This window comes from Erinaceus europaeus, chromosome 2, assembly GCF_950295315.1.
Source record: "Erinaceus europaeus chromosome 2, mEriEur2.1, whole genome shotgun sequence".
NCBI classification, from domain to species: domain Eukaryota; kingdom Metazoa; phylum Chordata; class Mammalia; order Eulipotyphla; family Erinaceidae; genus Erinaceus; species Erinaceus europaeus.
Genome location: NC_080163.1, coordinates 45,450,519 through 45,468,420, shown reverse-complemented (window position 1 = coordinate 45,468,420; position 17,902 = coordinate 45,450,519). Strand labels below are relative to the sequence as shown.

The window sequence follows — 17,902 nt, the reverse complement described above, 5'->3', positions numbered from 1 at the left end:
TTTTAGTTAAGTGTTGAATGAAGTATAAGTAAACATATATGGAAATTTTACATTTGGCCTTTCTAATCTGGGTAAATAACAATGCACTGTTTGGCTTTAAATTAAAAACTTTAAACCCAAAACTAATAAACATCCCAATTTCTGTAAAGTATGAAGAAAAGTACTCAGCAATCTGTACACAGCTTTATTATTTATGCAATATAAAAAACTCAAGTACTTGTATTCCATGCTTGCTAAGTAAAATAAGGACAACAAATTAGATTATAATTCTTATAATGTAGGTAAAGTGGTTAAAACATAAATCACAATCATTTAGGAATATTTTCTTTAGAGATTATAGTCTTTTGGCAATTGTTACTTGTACTTCTTATTTTTCTTTTTTTTCCTTTTTTTTTTTTTTTTTACCTTTGCTAATAAGAAACTGCACAGTGCATAAATGACCAGCTCTTGCAGCTTTCATCAATGGTGTTCTTCCACCTTCAGATTCATGTTCCTATTAAAGAAACAAAAAAAGTCCATCAGTGTCAATTCATTAACCATCTATTTTAAATATGTAATACCATCAATTTAGGAAATAATAAAGATTTAATATTCATTCAATGCAACTACTTATGCTACCTACCTTAGTTCCTAGATTTTAGTCCATATTAGATGATACAAATTGTACCCTTAACAATAACCATGAAATACAATAGTTTGACACACACACCCCCAAAGAGAAATAGCTAGTTTTTTCCTCCAGGGTTATCACTGGGGCTCTGTGCCTGCACTATGAAACCACTGCTGCTGGAAGCCGTTTTTTCCCTTTAGTTGCCCTTGTTGTTACTATTATTGTTGTTACTGCTGTCATTGTTGTTGAATAGGACAGAGAGGAATCAAGAGGGATGGAGAAGACAGAGAGGGGGAGAGAAATATAGACACCTGAGACCTGCTTCACGGTTTGTGAAGCAATTTCCCTGCAGGTGGTGAGCTTGGGGCTGGAACTGGGATCCTTACTATGGTCCTAGGCTTTGTGCCACGTGCACTTAACCCACTGTGTTACTGCCTGCCCCCGTTTGTTTTCTTAATCCAGAGCACTGCTCAGCTCTGGCTTATGATGGTGAAAGGGTAGGAGATGGGGTTAAACCTGGGACTTGGACCCTCAGGCATGAGAGCTCTTTGCAGAACCATTATGCTATTTTCCCTGCCTCAAAAACAGTTGCATTTCTCTATGTTTAAAGTTTAGGAGATACTTTCCTAACTATTCTTCACCTGAAGTGAAAAATAAATGTTAACTCAATGGGATGATTAGGATAATTTTGATCTTATATTAAAAGTCAATGAGAACTGTTTCAGGATAGAAACCAACCCTTGGAAAAAAACACTATGGGGGTATTTTAGAAATAAAGAAAAATGTACCAAATGAGATGTCTTTTTCCACTTAGAAAATGAAATACTTGAATAGTCAAGAACAAAACAAGCAGTTTTATAGAGAAACAAGACTTATTCTTTCTAGAAGTTTGCCAGCAAGAGGAATGAATAATAAAACAGCTTCTAACATTCCTAATTTTGAATGTCACTAAGTAGGGCTTACTTACTCTTTTAGTAGTTTTGTTTGCTGGGAAGAATTGTAATTACTGGATACATACATACATACATATATGTATATATACACATATATACATATATATGAGAATGCAGCTAATACATCTGACTTTATAAATATATATATATATGAAACATATATATATGAAAATGTAGCTAATACATTTGACTTTATAAAAATTCTCTTATTTGGGAGTCAGGAGGTAGCACAGCAGGTTAAGCGCACGTGGCGCAAAGCGCAAGAACTAGCATAAAGAACCCAGTTCAAGCCCAGGCTCCCCACCTGCAGGGGAGTCATTTCACAGGTGGTGAAGGAGGTCTGCAGGTGTCTATCTTTCTCTCCCCCTCTGTCTTCCCTCCTCTCTCCATTGCTCTCTGTCCTATCCAACACCGACATCAACAGTAATAACTACAACAACAATAAGGACAAAAGGAAATAAATATTTAAAAATTCTCTTATTTATCCCTTCTTTCAGTATGTTCTGGCATCTTTTGTTAATTTTTTTCTATTTTATTTGATAGGACAGAGAAGAAAGGGAGATAGAGGAAGATAAGACACCTACAGACCTCTAACCCAGGTCATTGTGCACAATAATGTGTACACGCTCAACCAGGCACGCAGCATCAGGCCCCCAAGGCCACCTGGCCTGCCAGCTCTCATAGCTAATAAAAACTTAGTATAGAACAGTGACTAAGGGGCTGGTGGTGGCGCACCTGGTTGAGTGAACATATTACAGTGCACAAGGGCCCAGGATCGAGCCTCCAGTCCCCGCTTGCAGGAGGAAAGCTTCACGAGTGGTGAAGCAGGGCTGCAGGTGTCTCTGTCTCTCTCTCTCTCTCTACTCCTCTTTCTCCCTTCTCAATTTCTGGCTGTCTATCCAATAAACAAAGATAATTAAGAAAAAAAAAAAAAAGAACAGTGATTAGACGAGTCTGCTCTATTCTTTTAATTAGCTCAGAGGATGCTTTAGTTGCCACAAAGTAGTGTGCTTAAAGATAGTGTGCTCTGAGGAGGCGGTAGTGCAGCTGGTTAAGCGCACGTGCGCAAAGCAAGGACTGGCGGAAGGATTCGGGTTCCAGCCGCTTGACCCCCACCTGCAGGGGAGTCGCTTCACAGGCAGTGAAGCAGGTCTGCAGGTGTCTTATCTTTCTCTCCCCCTCTATCTTCCCCTCCTGTCTCCATTTCACTCTAACAATGATGACATCATCAACAACAATAATAATAACAATAAAAAAACAAGGGCAACAAAAGGGGAAGATAGTGTGCTCTGTTAGGAGAATACAATTTAGTTGACTTATATAACTATATATAACCTACAACTTAGGCAGACTAGCAATGATTAAAAAGGGGGGTGGGTGGGGAGATTGTCAATTCAATGGAAACTTTAAAATGCAATATAGTGACGAATTTACCTAAAGGAGTTTTTTTATTGTTTTCCTTTTTGTTGCCCTTGTTGTTTCTAATTGTTGTTGGAGATATTCTTGTTACTGATGTCGTCATTGTTACGACAGAGAGAAATGGAAAGAAGAGGGGAAGACGGGGAGAGAAAGATAAGACACCTACAGACCTGTGCTTCACCGCCTGTGAAGTGACTACCCTGTAGTGGGGAGCCGGAGGCTCAAACCGGGATCCTTACGCTGGTCCTTGCACTTCGTGCCACATGAGCTTAACCCGCTACACTACTGCCCGACTCTCGGAGATTTCTTAATAGTGTAGAAAACTTCAACCTATTAAAATTTGTTAAGTTATACAAATTGATTAGAAAAACAGTACTATGTAAGTCACGGGAAAATAGGTTATAGATACTGTCAAAATAATTTAGCTTTATGTCTTGAACTTAACATTCAAATGCATGTGAGTCTAAAATTCTGTAAATTTATACCATCAACATCTTACTCAGGAAGATCTAGAAAGTTATTTTCCATCTGATTTATTACTATATTGCATTCAGATACACACAAGAAACTTTCAGCAACTTGTTATTCCTTTTCCTGCCTTACTCAGGACCAAGTGTTCAAGTTCATCTTTAACTTCTCCTGCATCTTTAGTTAGTTCCTTTTCATCCTTTATATATCAGGAGTTATTTTCTCAAGGGAGCCCTCCATGAACATCCAGACTAATGACTTTTTTTTTTTTTGGTCTCCAGGATTACTGCTGGGGCTCAGTGCTTGTACCATTGCTCCTGGAGGTTATTACCCCCTCCTTTTGTTGCCCTTGTTGTTTATCATTGTTATTATTGTTGTCATTGTTGTTGGACAGGAAAGAGAAATCAAGAGAGGACAGGAAGACAAAGAGGGAGAGTGACAGACACTTGGCAGACCTCCTTCACTGCTTGTGAAGAGACCCTCCTGCAGGTGGGGAGCTGAGGGCTAGAACTGGGATCCTTATTCTGGTCCTTGGGCTTTGCACCATGTGCACTTAACCCGTTGTGCTACTGCCCGGCTCCCACTAAACATTCTTTTTTACTATCTGCTTATATAATTTTATAAAATACCATGTCAAATGTCAATGTGTCATAAGTTCCAGTCATGCATTAATTTGTGTAACTATTTAAAATCTCTTCCACGAAGCAGTAAGCTTCATGAGAATAATGATCATGTGCATTTTTGTTTATTGTTCATTATATACTTATTGTTGAAAATAATGAAATGCTTGAATAAGCTTTAAAAAGCAGGAGCCTAAGTATAACTGACCAACTCTCAAATCTTCCCCCTCAATGAGTCTTAATTTTCTATTAGGTAATAAGAGAAAGATAAGTTAATTGAACAAGAAATTAACAGTAGTAGCTAAACTTAGAATAAGATACCTGCATTTACTAATAACTGTATTATGAGAATGTGAGTGGGTAGCACCGACACTTTTTCTTTTTCTAGCTTTAATACTTATCAGTATACCTAGATCAGGTGAGTGAGAACGGAAACAATTATGAAAGCCCTGCTCTGGAATAATTTTTTAAAATAGCCTAAAAAAATTACCATAGCTGTTAAAAGAAATCATAAAAGTCCAAATCCACGATTTTCACAAGGTAAAATACCAGGCCATAGCACAGCGGGTTAAGTGCATGTGGCGACAAGGTAAAATACCAAATTCAAGAAAAGATATAAAAAACTATTGAATATATTTTTCCTATAATTACATTTATTCTTTTGACCTTAAACAGTGTCTCAGAAAGTGGTTGGGAAGCAATCCTTACAGTGCTTTTGAAAAGTTCATATCCTTACAGTCATGTATATTCTACAACTTATATCATTTGACCCTCAAATACCTGATCACTAAATTATTTAAAATAGAAAACAAATGGAATTGGGCTGTGGCTCACCCAGAAGAGTGCAAGAGTTATCATGTTATGGTTTGGTCACGGTTTCCTTTTTATAAATAAATTTTTAAAAAAAAAATAGCATGAATCAAGTTTATGTATTATAAGTGTTGGGCTAGTAACATTATCAATATTGTTTAAGATGAATAGATATTTTAAGATAGTCTTTTCCTTTATAAATAAACACAGAAAACTACTTTTTAAGGCCACAAAATTAGATTAAGTGAAATCTAACATTTATTCTTTCTGTTTTGGGAAGTTAAAAGTATAGGGATTATCTATTCATTAAACATTTGGTAAAACTCACCTATAAATCTGTGTTCCCTAATTTCATTATTATTGAACCAGAGCACTGCTCAACTCTGGTTTATGGAGCCTCAGGTATGAGTCTCTTTGCATAACCAATATGCTACCAACCCCCCCCAATCTGGTGTGCAATTTTTAAAGCAACAGAAATCAGAGAACATAGTCCATGATTAAGGAAGGCCATTAAAAATACTTTCCTATGAGAGTGAGATTAAAGAGAGAGGACTGCTCAGCTCTGAAAGAAACTGATGGTGGCAATTGAACCTGTGGTCTCTGGAGCCACAGGCATACAATTTGGTGCTATAACAGGCTGAACTATCTCCCTGCCACCAAGGTGTTTTTTGGTTTGTTTTTTTTTTTGGGGGGGTAAGGATTTTTTTTTTTTAGATTTTTTTAAAATAGTCAAGGGTAACTTTTATACAAGTTCTATGTATAGGGAAAAAATTATATATATATATATATATATATATAGCATTTAATTGGAAATGGAATGTTAGCTTTCTATAAGAAAAAGGGTTGGGGAGATAGCACAATAGTTATACAAAAGATTTTTATGCCTGAGGCTCTTTATTTCCCAGATTCAATCCCCAGGACCACCATAAGCCAGAGCTGAGCATTGCTCTGGTCTGAATCTCTCTTTCACTAGAAAAAAATAAAAGAAAATTAAAAAAAAAAAACTGGGCTGGGGAGATAATATAATTTCTATGTAAAAAACTTCCCTGCTCTTAGTAAAATATTTTAAAAAAAAACAACTTGAACTTTCTAGTCTTTAACAACTGTATATCTCTTTGATCAGTGTCATAAAATACTATGTGAAAAAAATCATACCACAGTAAATGTAGATCTGACTACTTTTCTAATATCAGTACTTCTGTAACTTATTTGGAGGATTTTTATTGTTTATCAGCTGATTATCAGTTGGAAGAGCATGTGTTTATCTCTAAAAATGCTTTTGACATAATACTCCATGCTGTTTGTTACTAATGTTATCTAGTATAACATTTTTCATCATTTTTGTCAGCCATTCCTTGTCATTTTGCTTCAGGTTTTTCTCCAAAAAATAGCATTTTCCAGGCCAGGTGGTGGCGCATCTGGTTGAGTGCACATGTCACAAAGTGCAAAGACCCAGGTTTGAGGCCTCAGTTCCCACTTGCAGAAAGTTTTGAATGAAGCAGGGCTGTAGGTGTCTCTCTGCCTCCCTCCCTATCCCCCCTTCCCTCTCAATTTCTGGCTGCCTCTATCCAATAAACAAATAAAGATTAAAAAAAAAAAGCATTTGTCAGATTTTATCTTAAATCTAATTCAAAAGTCTGTCTCCTATTAAATTTAATATTCTTTTTTAACTTTCCTTTTTTAACATTTTATTTATTTATTCCCTTTTGTTGCCCTTGTTTTGTTGTTGTAGTTATTATTGTTATTGATGTCATCGTTGCTGGATAGGACAGAGAGAAATGGAGAGGGGTGGGGAAGATAGAGAGGTGGAGAGAAAGATAGACACCTGCAGACCTGCTTCACCGCCTGTGAAGCGTCTCCTCTGCAGGTGGGGAGCCGGAGGCTCGAACTGGAATCTGGTACATTAACGCTTTACAACACGTGTGCTTAACCCGCTGTGCTACCGCACAACTCCCCAATAGATTCTTATCTATTCTCATTACTGGTATTTTTCTAATTTTTTACCCTAAAAATATTTAGTACTTGACATTCCTTTCCTGAAAGCTAAGATTTTAACATTGCTGTTACCCCTCTAGCATGTCCTTCTGAATTTAATGATACTGCTTTCTAAAATTTGGGTTTAAGCATAAAAACTTGTTTGTATACTTAAAAATACTTATTTATGTTTTACCAATTTCTTTCCTTACCTTAGATTCTTGCATCCCACACTGTAGCAGGGCTCATTTTGCTCTTTAATGATAGACATACTTTTAGTGATTCTTTTGACAAGGGTCTGAAGTGGTAAAGCTTTTTAATTCTTTGTGAATCTGAAAAATGTTCATTTTTCCTGTTCTGCAATGGTAACTAAGTACAGAATTCTTCTATCATTTTCTCTTCTTTACTCTTTGAGAGCATTACTACTTACTGTAGTCTAGACATCTGTAGCACAGCTTCACTACTCCCAAAACTTCTCCTCTGCAGGTGAGGACCAGAGGATTGAGCTTAGTCCCTCGGACATTTTAACATATTTAATTCTACCTAGTTCCATCACCTGGTCCTTCTAGACTTAATTTTGAGTTTTTATTTTCATACCTTCTCACCTACTATAAATTCACTTAGATACATAATTATCTGCTTTTGTTTCATTGTTTTGTAGTTATTGGTCATTTCTTTGAATAAGCATGTTTAAAAGAGTTCAAGTCTCTCAATTGCCTTGAGCCTGTATTGTTTTAGTCGTTTTAATTAATCCGTTTGACTATCTCTCTTCACATAGTTACTCATTAGCTTTATAATTTCTTCATTTGAGAAAACTTATTATGCAGGTTGGCAGAAGAGTTCACTTGGATAGTGTGCTTACTCCGTCATGGGTATAACCCAGGTTTGAGCCCAATCCTCACTATACAGGTTTTAGTGCTATGGTGCCTTTCTGTTTCTCTTTCTGAAAAAGTTGGTCTGGAACACGGGAACTCCCAGTGAAGACGAAAGAAAAGAAGCTTATTTTGCATGAGAATGTTTTTTCTTTTTTTTTTTCAAATATCACCCACAAATTGTCCCATCTCATCATATGGGGGAAAAATAGACTGAAAGCTGCCTCCATGTGGAGGTTAAAGTTTATATGAATACTATTTTCATAGACAAATCGAGCTTCTGGTCCCCCAGAATTATTATAGTTCTGTTCACTAAGTCAAACATGATTTCCTTCAAGTTTTATTTACACTGTTGTCTTTGTTTTTATTTCTCTATCAAGAGTATTTACTAATTTATTTCTTAATTTTTTAAATTTTATTTATTTATTGTGAGAGAAATTGAGAAGGGATGGGGGTGGGACAGATATATATACACACACACACCTGCAGAACTGTTTTACTACTCATGAAACTCATCTTCCTCCCCCACCCCCCACCTGCTGCAGATGGGTACTAGGGGCTTGAACCTGGGTACTTGTGCACAGTAATATGTGTGTACTCAATCAGGTGTGCCATGCCACTGTCTGGCTTCTGTAATTAGCTAAGTCTAACCAAGAGCAGTTACAGGGAGCTTTTTCCCCATCTTGGTTCATAGGTAGAGCAACCAGTCCTAGTTTCTTGCTTCATTAAAGTAGACTGGCTCTACTAGCTTGCTCCATGCGTCATGCATTCAGATCTTTTTTCATTATGGAAGCTAAAAGTCCTAGTCTCCCCTGCTAGTACATTTTTTGCTTTAATTCTTCATTTGCCCATAGCTTTAGCACGTAGTTATACTCCATTTATAATCCACAGATTCCATTAGTCATTTCTGAGTATAGCCACACACTTTTAGTTTAGTTTGACTTTCCACTCCATAATTTCATATTTTTGTCTATATGCTTGAAAAGGATAAAAGGTATTGATATATATTAACAATCACTATAATTTGACAGGATGTCAGTTATATTATACTTAAACAATCCTAAGAGAGCTGGGAAGAACTTGATCAACATAAAATAACCTAGAGGGAGAAAACTCAGTCTTCCTTTTAAAACAAATGCATTAGGATTTTTGAGTATTTCACATATATTTTGTATCAAGAATACTTGATAACTTTGAGCAGTAAATTTTACAATAGTGGAGATATGGTATCACTTAATAAAAAGTTTACAGGTAAAGCTTGAGAAGTGTCATTTAAGTCCATTAAAATAAGCTATCACTAACTGTTGAAATGTATTGACTGGTAAATGGATAATCAGATTTCATGTGTCCTTCCCCCTAAATTTACCCATGAGAAATTCAATGCAAGATTCTGGTTCTAAATAATAAAACTTTGTAAAAAAAAGTGTAGTTTTTTTTTTTTTTTTTTGTATTTGGCTTTAGATAACATTTCACTTTCTATTAAAAACAAGTTGATTTCTTTTAAGTCATATCCATGGGCACCAAAAGCATGTATCTAAGGAGTGTAACTATATATACCACAGTAGCAGCTGAAGGAAAACACTGTCTAGTGGGAACAACCAGAGTAACAGGAGAGATGTTTAGATAAAATGTTGTAAAGAAAATTCTGCAACTCTTGACTAGGTAGCATGTTCTTTCAGCCCCACCACTGCATATTAATAATTACTTTAGTGATCTACTGTTACTGACCAGATTAATATCACCCAGAGAACTGAGATGAGAAAAAGATTAAGAGGCACTGTTCTAAGGCTTATCTTTAGCTTAGTTTCTAAGAATCACAAGTAATAAACAGAGAAACCAAGTTTAATTGAGTTTGGGTAGAGGAGAAATGATTGATTATAAAGAAAGAAAAAGAACGAAATTCAAGAATGAAGCAGAACAATCTACAGCTGCAGCAATGTCTCAAATACAGAATATGACTATCATTAAAATCACCTAAATATCATCTAAAATGCAGACTCCCCTCTGAACCTCTAAAAATGAGGCAACAAACCTCAATTTTAGAAAGTACCCCAAATTTTTACACTACAGCCAGAGAAACAGAATTGTAATAATATTATCCATAACAAACGCAGGAGAAACATTTTACCTGACGTAACACTCAGCTTTACATTCATATAAGATTTAACTAAACTGAGTAAAATTTCATATATTTTGTGAATGAAGGAACAGTATTATGATTAAAAGTGGCTTGAGATGGCAAGAGAATGGTAGAGAACAGATTTACATACTTGAGGTCCCAGATTCAACCCCTCCTCTGCAACATGCCTGAGTTGAGCAGTACTGTGGTTATCTCTTTCACAACTCTCATCTCTCTCTCTCTCAATAATAAAAAAATATAAATAACAAAATTTAAAAAGATAGAATTGCTTGATACTGAAAATTTTGTCTTAAATAAGCTAAATTAATTTTGACCCAACAACAATTTATTCCTACTTTTAAAATTAAGCCCCTGACCCTCAATTTTAACAAATCTCTCTGGATTACACTGATTGTTACATTTGACATAAAAAAATCATCAGGCACAAATTCTACATATTTTTTTTTTTTCAAAAGAACTTTCATTATGAGCATTTATCCAGCTTCTGGGGGCAAAACAATTCAGAATAAAATAACAGAAGACAATTTTAAGAATAAAAATTTACCTTTATAGAATCAAGAAATGCACAATATAGTGTTTCACTAAACTATTTTTTGTTTATTTGAGGAATATATAAAAACAAGACCCTAGATTTGAGGTCTTATCCCCTTCTGTCCTGAATCAAACTGAGCATAAAGGACCTTTTCACAGTTGAGACTTTTTGTCTGGGATATTTCAAACTCTCCCCAATAAGGGATAATGTAAAAGAACTAGCTAAATAGGAAAATCTATTTTCATCTAATTCATCTAGGAATACCATATAAAAAGAATACTAAGGAAGCAAACTACTAGTAATGTAAATCTCTTTTTATTGGAATTTCATTAGCTTTTCAACTGGAGAGAATTTCCTTTGTCACCCAGCAGGGTCCTGGAACTTCTTGGCTGGAATCACATATCCATAACTCTGGTTACCTACAACATCTATTCTTTTTGTAGTAGCTTACAAGCATCAAAGGCCACCCTCACCTGATGCTTGGCCGGATCTATGCCCTCCAATATAGTCTTCATGTCCTCCTGCTTGTCCTGTGAAAGGAAAAAGAATAACTCACGGATCTTATTCCAAAAATGAAAATCACACTTGGCCATGAAGACCTCGTGACTGCTAGTCCAGATGATGGGTTTTTATTAATTCAAGATCTTCAATTAAAAATATTTTCCACCATATGGATCATAATCTCATGAGCAGTGTATGCTTTTTTCCCTTCTAAGGGTACAATAATGTAATTTTCTACCAATATAGCTTCAATATCAATCCTGACATATATAACTATAATTCTGCTGAATTATTTTAAGCTCTTTGCCTCCAACTACAGCTAAAGCTACAGAATCAAGAACTAATAAAAGATATTAATTCAATCAAAAGTTGGCAAAATCAGAAGGTGGGGATAAAAAAGAAAAATAATCTAAGATGATTACTATTGTCTACTTGTTCTACCCCCTTTATCTAAATGCAATCAGTGGTCATACTCATTTTTTTTTTTTTTTAACCAGAGCATTGCTCAGCTCTGGTTTATGGAAGTGCGGGGGATTGAGCCTGGGACTTTGGAGCCTCAGGAATGAGAGTCTCTTTCATAACCCTTATGCTATCTACCACCAATGCTCATAATTTTCATCTAAATGAGAACCTTCAAGGAACTTAAGAGATGGAACAAGCATATTTTCTCTGAATCAAGACTCTTAACAGACACCGTTTTCAGCCGATCTTGGATAGACCTTGAAAAAATCATGTTGAGTGAAATAAGTCAGAAACAGAAGGATGAATATGGGATGATCTCACTCTCAGGCAGAAGTTGAAAAACAAGATCAGAAAAGAAAACACAAGTAGAACCTGAAATGGAACTGGCGTATTGCACCAAAGTAAAAGACTCTGGGGTGGGTGGGTGGGGAGAATACAGATCCATGAAGGATGATAAATGACATAGTGGGGGTTGTATTGTTAAATGGGAAACTGGGGAATGTTATGCATGTACAAACTATTGTATTTACTGTTGAATGTAAAACATTAATTCCTCAATAAAGAAATAAAATTTAAAAATTAAAAATTTAAAAAGACTCTTAACAGAAACAAAATACTGGAGCATGAGGCAAGGATATAGTTATACATACAATAATAGACTGTGAAGGCACTGATCAAATAAGCCTCAATAAAAGAACTCTTGACCATTGAAATCTCAAACATGAAGCCCCAAATTCAATCCCTAGCATCACATGTGCTAGAGTGATGCTCTGGTTTTCTCCCTCTCCCAAGTCTAATAAATGAATAAAAGTAAAAGAAATGTGACTCTAAATCACTCCTACCTGGGTAATTTGTTTACCTTCAGGTATTGCAGGTTCCTAATACAAAGACATGGTAAAAAAGTAAACTGAGTGGTATGGAAGGGGGAGCAGTGGATAAAAGGGATGGACTCTCAAGCATGAGGTGCCAGGTTCAACTCCCCGCAACACATGTGCCAGAGTAATGCTCTAGTTCCCTTTCTTTCTCTCTCTCTCTTCCTCTCTCTAATAAATAAAAATAAATAAATGAAGTTAAAAGCAATCTGAGACAACCACATGATTTAAAGAAGACAATGATTAAGATTCACTTCCTCTCTTTGCCCAACCCCCAGGATTCTCAACAAATATCAAGTTCTATTCAAATATAAACAATAAGCACCAAGTATCCAATGTAGAATCAATTAAGAAGTTCCTATGAAAATGAAAACAGAATGAAACTTTAGTCAAATACTCTTTATACTTAAAATAGAGAGAATTAAACTCTTCAAATAGCAGAACAAATTGATATAATACAAGACAGTTTCAAGAACAAAAAAAAGTAACAAAACCATGAAAAACCCTGAGAAGCAGCAACATGTACACAGAAAACTTCATACAGATAACACAGGAAGGAGGATTCAAAATTGATAAAGACTTGTTCAAGATATAATATAAATGGAAGAGGAATAGTAGAAAGGGAAGAAGAAAAAGGAAGAACTTCAGAGAAAAAAATTTAACCATTTTCTGGAAAAATAACAAATATCAATACAAACACATATACATCACAGAGGTTTAAGAATAATGAAAAACTTCTGTGAAATTCCAGGCAGAAAAAGGAAACCACTTACATCTAACAAGAACAATCTAGTGAGGTCTAGATATTTTGAGAATCAGAACACAGTAGAAGACTTAGAAGTTTGAAGGGGTAAAAAGTGATTCAGGAATATTACACATAGTTACATTCACTTAAAAATACAACATACATTTGTTTTAAAACATACATGTCCTCCCCACCCCCAAAATGCATTTCCTACAAACTTTTTTGGGGGATGGATAAAGTAAATTTTAACTCAAAAGATCATTATCAAGACAAACAAAAGTTCAGAAATCTAGGAATTAAGTTAAACAATGAATCCAACTAAACAATCTTAAAAGACTGTGAAGGGGACTGGGTGGTGGCACACCTAGCTGAGCACACATGTTACAATGCTCAAGGACCCAGGTTCGAGCCCCAAGTCCCCACCTGCAGGGGGAAAGCTTTACGAGTGGTGAAGCAATGCTGCAGGTGTCTCTCTGTCTCTCCCTATGACCCCTATCCCCTCTTGACTTTTAGCAGGCTCTATCCAATAAATAAAGATAGTAGAAAGAAAGAAAGAAAGAAAGAAAGAAAGAAAGAAAGGAAGGAAGGAAGGAAGGAAGGAAGGAAGGAAGGAAGGAAGGAAGGAAGGAAGGAAGGGAGAACTGTGAAGAATAGGAACAGGGCCTAGCTGTAGCGAAGCAGGTTAAGTGCACATTGTATAAGCACAAGGACCGCCACAAGGATTGGGGTTCCAGCTCCCCACTACGGGGGGGAGAGGGGTCACTTCACAAGCATGAAGTAGGTCTGCAGGTGTCTCTCCTTTATCTTTCCCATCTCTCTTAATTTCTCTGTAATATTTAAAAAAATTTAAAAATTAGCCACACTCCTGTGTATTTGTTTTAGGCAACGAGCCCCAGTGATAATCTTGGAGGCCCCCTCCCAAAAATAAGGTATTTTAAAAAAAAAGGGAACATAATACAGAATGTAAGTAGTTGTAATTACAGAATATCAAGGTTACCAAACTGACAATAAAAGTTGGGCTTTCAAGCATGAGGCCCCAAGTTCAACCCATGGTATCACATATGCTAGAGTGATATTCTGGTGTTAATACGAATGAATAATAAAGCAAATCATTAAGATCAATTTATTTTTGAAATATACTAATGAGGCCTGACAAAATAGCTCACTTGGCTAGTGTGCTGTATTATCATGTGAGAGAACCAGGTTTGAACTCAGGCTTTAATAGACTGAAGGAAGCTTTGGTTCTGTGGTCTCTTTCATTCCCTCTATTTTTTTTTCTGCTTTTATCTTTAAATAAAATAAAGTTACATATTATTGGGTTATTCAAAGAGTCATTATACATTTTTTCATGGAAAAACATAGGTGAAAAATATAATTTTTCTGACATACCAATATTTCAAGTTACATTGGTAAATGATGTCTGAATGTGGTATCTTCATTGTTTTAAACACTGTAATAACTCCAATGTTTATTAATGGCCAACAAATTAGGGCATTCGGCATCTGTGAAAAGTTTGAATAATTTATAGGAACTAATACAGAAAATGTTATAGTAATAAAAAATATGTGGGACAATGTAAGGTAACAAATCCATTCAGATTAAAAAAAAAAGACGTATAGCCCACGCATGTAGAAAAACACACACACACATTTGGACAGATGGACATATTGAGAAGAAAACACAAGACTGCTTAAATTAAAAAAAAAAAAAATCTTCTGGGACTTGGTCCACATTTCTACTTCAATGAAAAATTTATAGATAACAAACTAAGCATGATATGTCTTATTTCACTTAAAATTTAAACTAAATCTCATTTTAACAAAAATGTACTATAGAAGTAAGAACCAGGGAGTCGGGTGGTAGCACAGCGTGTTAAGCGCATGTGGTGTAAAGTGTAAAGACCTACCGGATCTCAGTTAGAGCCCCCGGCTCCCCACCTGCAGGGGGAGTCACTTCACAGGCGGTGAAGCAGGTCTGCAGGTGTCTATCTTTCTCTCCCCCTCTCTGTCTTCCCCTCCTCTCTCCATTTCTGTGTCCTACCCAACAACGACGACATCAACAATAATAACTACAACAATAAAAACAAGGGCAACAAAAAGGAAATAAATATTTTTTAAAAAGGAAGTAAGAAACAGAGGGTACTAATATATTCACATCTAAATCATGTAGTTTCTTTTACTTTGACTATTCTAGGAACATGTCCAGTAAGATTCATTTAGGTGGATAATATAGTCCAAGGAAAGCAACAAAGCCAGAGAGATTAATTTAGAGTTAGGAATTAAAACCAGTGATATACTACCATGACATAGTTTAAGAGCTCAATTTCCTCATCAGTGTAAAAAGTATTTAAATTTTTATCAAAATGTTAGAAATAATAAACTTTTGTCTATGGCCATAAACCCCCCCCACACGCCCGATCTCAGAAGAAATAATAAACTTTAAAAAATTTAATAGTTTATTTATTTATTGGATAGAGAAAGAGAACACAAGGGTGGAGTGCGGGATAGACACCAGCAGCACTGCCTCAACACTTGTGAAGCTTTGCCCCTGCAGATGGAGGAGGCTGGAGGCTTGAACCTAGCTCCTTACACATTATAGCATGTGCACTCAACTAGAAGTGCCACGACCTGGCCCCAGAAATAATAAAAATTTAAGATTTATGGTAAACATCAGGGAGAAAATCAAGCCAAAAAACAAGAATTGTGAGAAATAAAACATCAAATTATGTTTCTTTCAAGGTGTGGCTTTTGAGGCTGGAGAGAAAGCATGATGGTTATGCAAAAGACGTTTTATGCCTAAGGCTCTGAGGTCCCAGGTTAAGCCCTCAGCACAGGAGCCAGAGCTGAGTAGTGCTCTGGTCTCTCCTCTCTCTCTTTCATGGCACATAATAAAATAAAGGGGGGAGGGGGTGCTTATTGCACCGCACACATAAAATATCTCTGGAAGCCTTTTACACTTTCTGAATTTGAAGCATAAAAACATTTAAAAATTTTCAATTAACTATAAACTTCTGTTAAATAAAAATTTAGCCAAAATCATGAGAAACATAACTGATAAAGACAGAATTAGCACACTATATGCACACCATCTTTTTAGGTTGGTCCCATCTACTCAAAATCATCTAGTTCTGTGGCATAGGAGATGGTACAATTATTAGACCACAGGATTTATAAGTATGGGATTTTGAGTTTGATTCCCAGTATCATATGTGCCAGAGTGATACTCTGCTTCTCTTTTATTCTCCCTGTCATAAATAAATCTTATTAAAAATCACCTAGTTCATCCAATACTTCCAAATACGTAGTTAGTTAATTTGCTATTTATAAATCAAAATTAAATTCTTTTTTGTTAATTCTTTTTAAAATGCTTTTTCAAATGTTTAATTTATTACTGATAGAGACTGAGAGAAATTGAAAGGGAAGAGGGATAAAGAAATGGAGAGAGACAGAAAGACACCTGCAGTACTGCTTCATCACTCGTGTGGACCAGGGGATTGAATCTAGGTCCTTGTGCACTGTAATGTGTGTTTAACCAGGTGCACGACCAGCTGGCGCCAATTAGATTTCTTATGATAGGTCATTAAAGATCATTTGACCCAAATGATTCATGAAATAAGACTTATTAGCCAAAGAAAAACAAAAAGTTCAGAGAATCTAATTTCTTGCCTAAGCACAACCAGCAGATCCAAAAGAAAAAATATTTAAACAACCCGGATTTAAAGAGCCTAGAAATAGTTCGAACTCAGCCCCATCGCACTGAAAGAAGCTTCAGTGCTACAGTCTCGTTCACTCTTTCTCTCTCTCTGCATCTCATTAGCAGGAAAAAAAAAAGTATAGGGAATAAACCTAGATTTCTTTTTACCCATGAGAATATTAAGCCAAATGTTTTCATATAGATTAGTGGTTTGACAGCCACACTGAAAGTATAAGAATTTTGTGTTAAACAGCCTCAGTTCTATCTAAACAACACTGGGCCGTCGTCTGGGAGGTGGCAGAGTGGATATACCTTGGACTCTCAAGCATGAGGTCCCAAGTTCAATTCCCAGCAGCACGTGTACCAGAGTAATATCTGGCTCTTTCTCTCTCTCTATCTTTCTCATGAATAAATAAATTCTTAAAAAAAAAAAAAAAAGTACTGGGCCTTGGGAGACAGTTCAGTGGGTGGAGCACATATCTTTGTCATGAGTGAAACCTTGTGCTAGATGAACAGTGCCAAATGAGAACACCAAGGGTAGCATCAAGGTAATTCCACAGAGAGTAGAGTCTTACTTCAGTGTCTCTCCCTTGTTAGCTCTCCTTCCACTGCTTCTAACCCTTCTTGCCACGCCACATATAAAAAGTACTTTATAGGGAGTTTGGCAGTAGCTACTGCCCGACTCCCACGCCAGTTTTTATATTTAAAAGATGCTGGTGTTAAAGTTCAAGAACGGAAATGTAAAGTAAGAATCTATGGGGAGTCGGGCAGCAGCGCAGCGGGTTAAGTGCAGGTGGCGCAAAGCACAAGGACCGGCATAAGGATCCCGGTTTGAGCCCCCAGCTCCTCACCTGCAAGGAAGTCACTTCACAAGTGGTAAAGCAGGTCTGCAGGTATCTTTCTCTCCCCCTCTGTCTTCCCCTCTCTATTTCTCTCTGTCCTACCCAATAACAACGATATCAATAACAACAATCACTACAACAATAAAATAAGGGTAACAAAAGAGAATAAATATTAAAAAAAAACTTTATAAACAGTAAATGTAGCTACCTAGACATTGTCTCTAACTAGACATCTATTCAGATAGATGTCTATAGAATTATACTAAAGCCTTCCATATGTACTTCTTCATCTTGGTAGAGTGAAATTTGGATAGCAATGCAACTCAATAAAATCCGAAGCTTAAATGAAAATAACAAAGATGTATTTGCCTTTTCTTTTCTTTTTTTTT

The 17,902-nt window shown here is 36.0% G+C and overlaps 2 protein-coding genes across 7 annotated transcripts in view; one reads left to right on the top strand and one right to left on the bottom strand.

The window, feature by feature from the left end:
* CD14 (CD14 molecule) overlaps nucleotides 1-17,902 on the top strand; it is a 247,120-nt gene that overhangs the window by 183,992 nt on the left and 45,226 nt on the right. The window lies entirely within an intron of this gene.
* ANKHD1 (ankyrin repeat and KH domain containing 1) overlaps nucleotides 1-17,902 on the bottom strand; it is a 132,875-nt gene that overhangs the window by 76,769 nt on the left and 38,204 nt on the right. For 2 of the 6 annotated variants that reach the window (XM_060179419.1, XM_060179428.1), the window contains exons 10-11: nucleotides 10,872-10,928; nucleotides 406-493 (exon numbers count right to left, since the gene is read on the bottom strand). In XM_060179419.1, the coding sequence (XP_060035402.1) occupies nucleotides 406-493; nucleotides 10,872-10,928 (145 nt within the window). Of the gene's footprint in view, nucleotides 1-405; nucleotides 494-10,697; nucleotides 10,929-17,902 lie in introns of those variants that run through there. The other 4 variants (XM_060179434.1, XM_060179460.1, XM_060179442.1 and 1 more) reach the window with 2 other exon arrangements.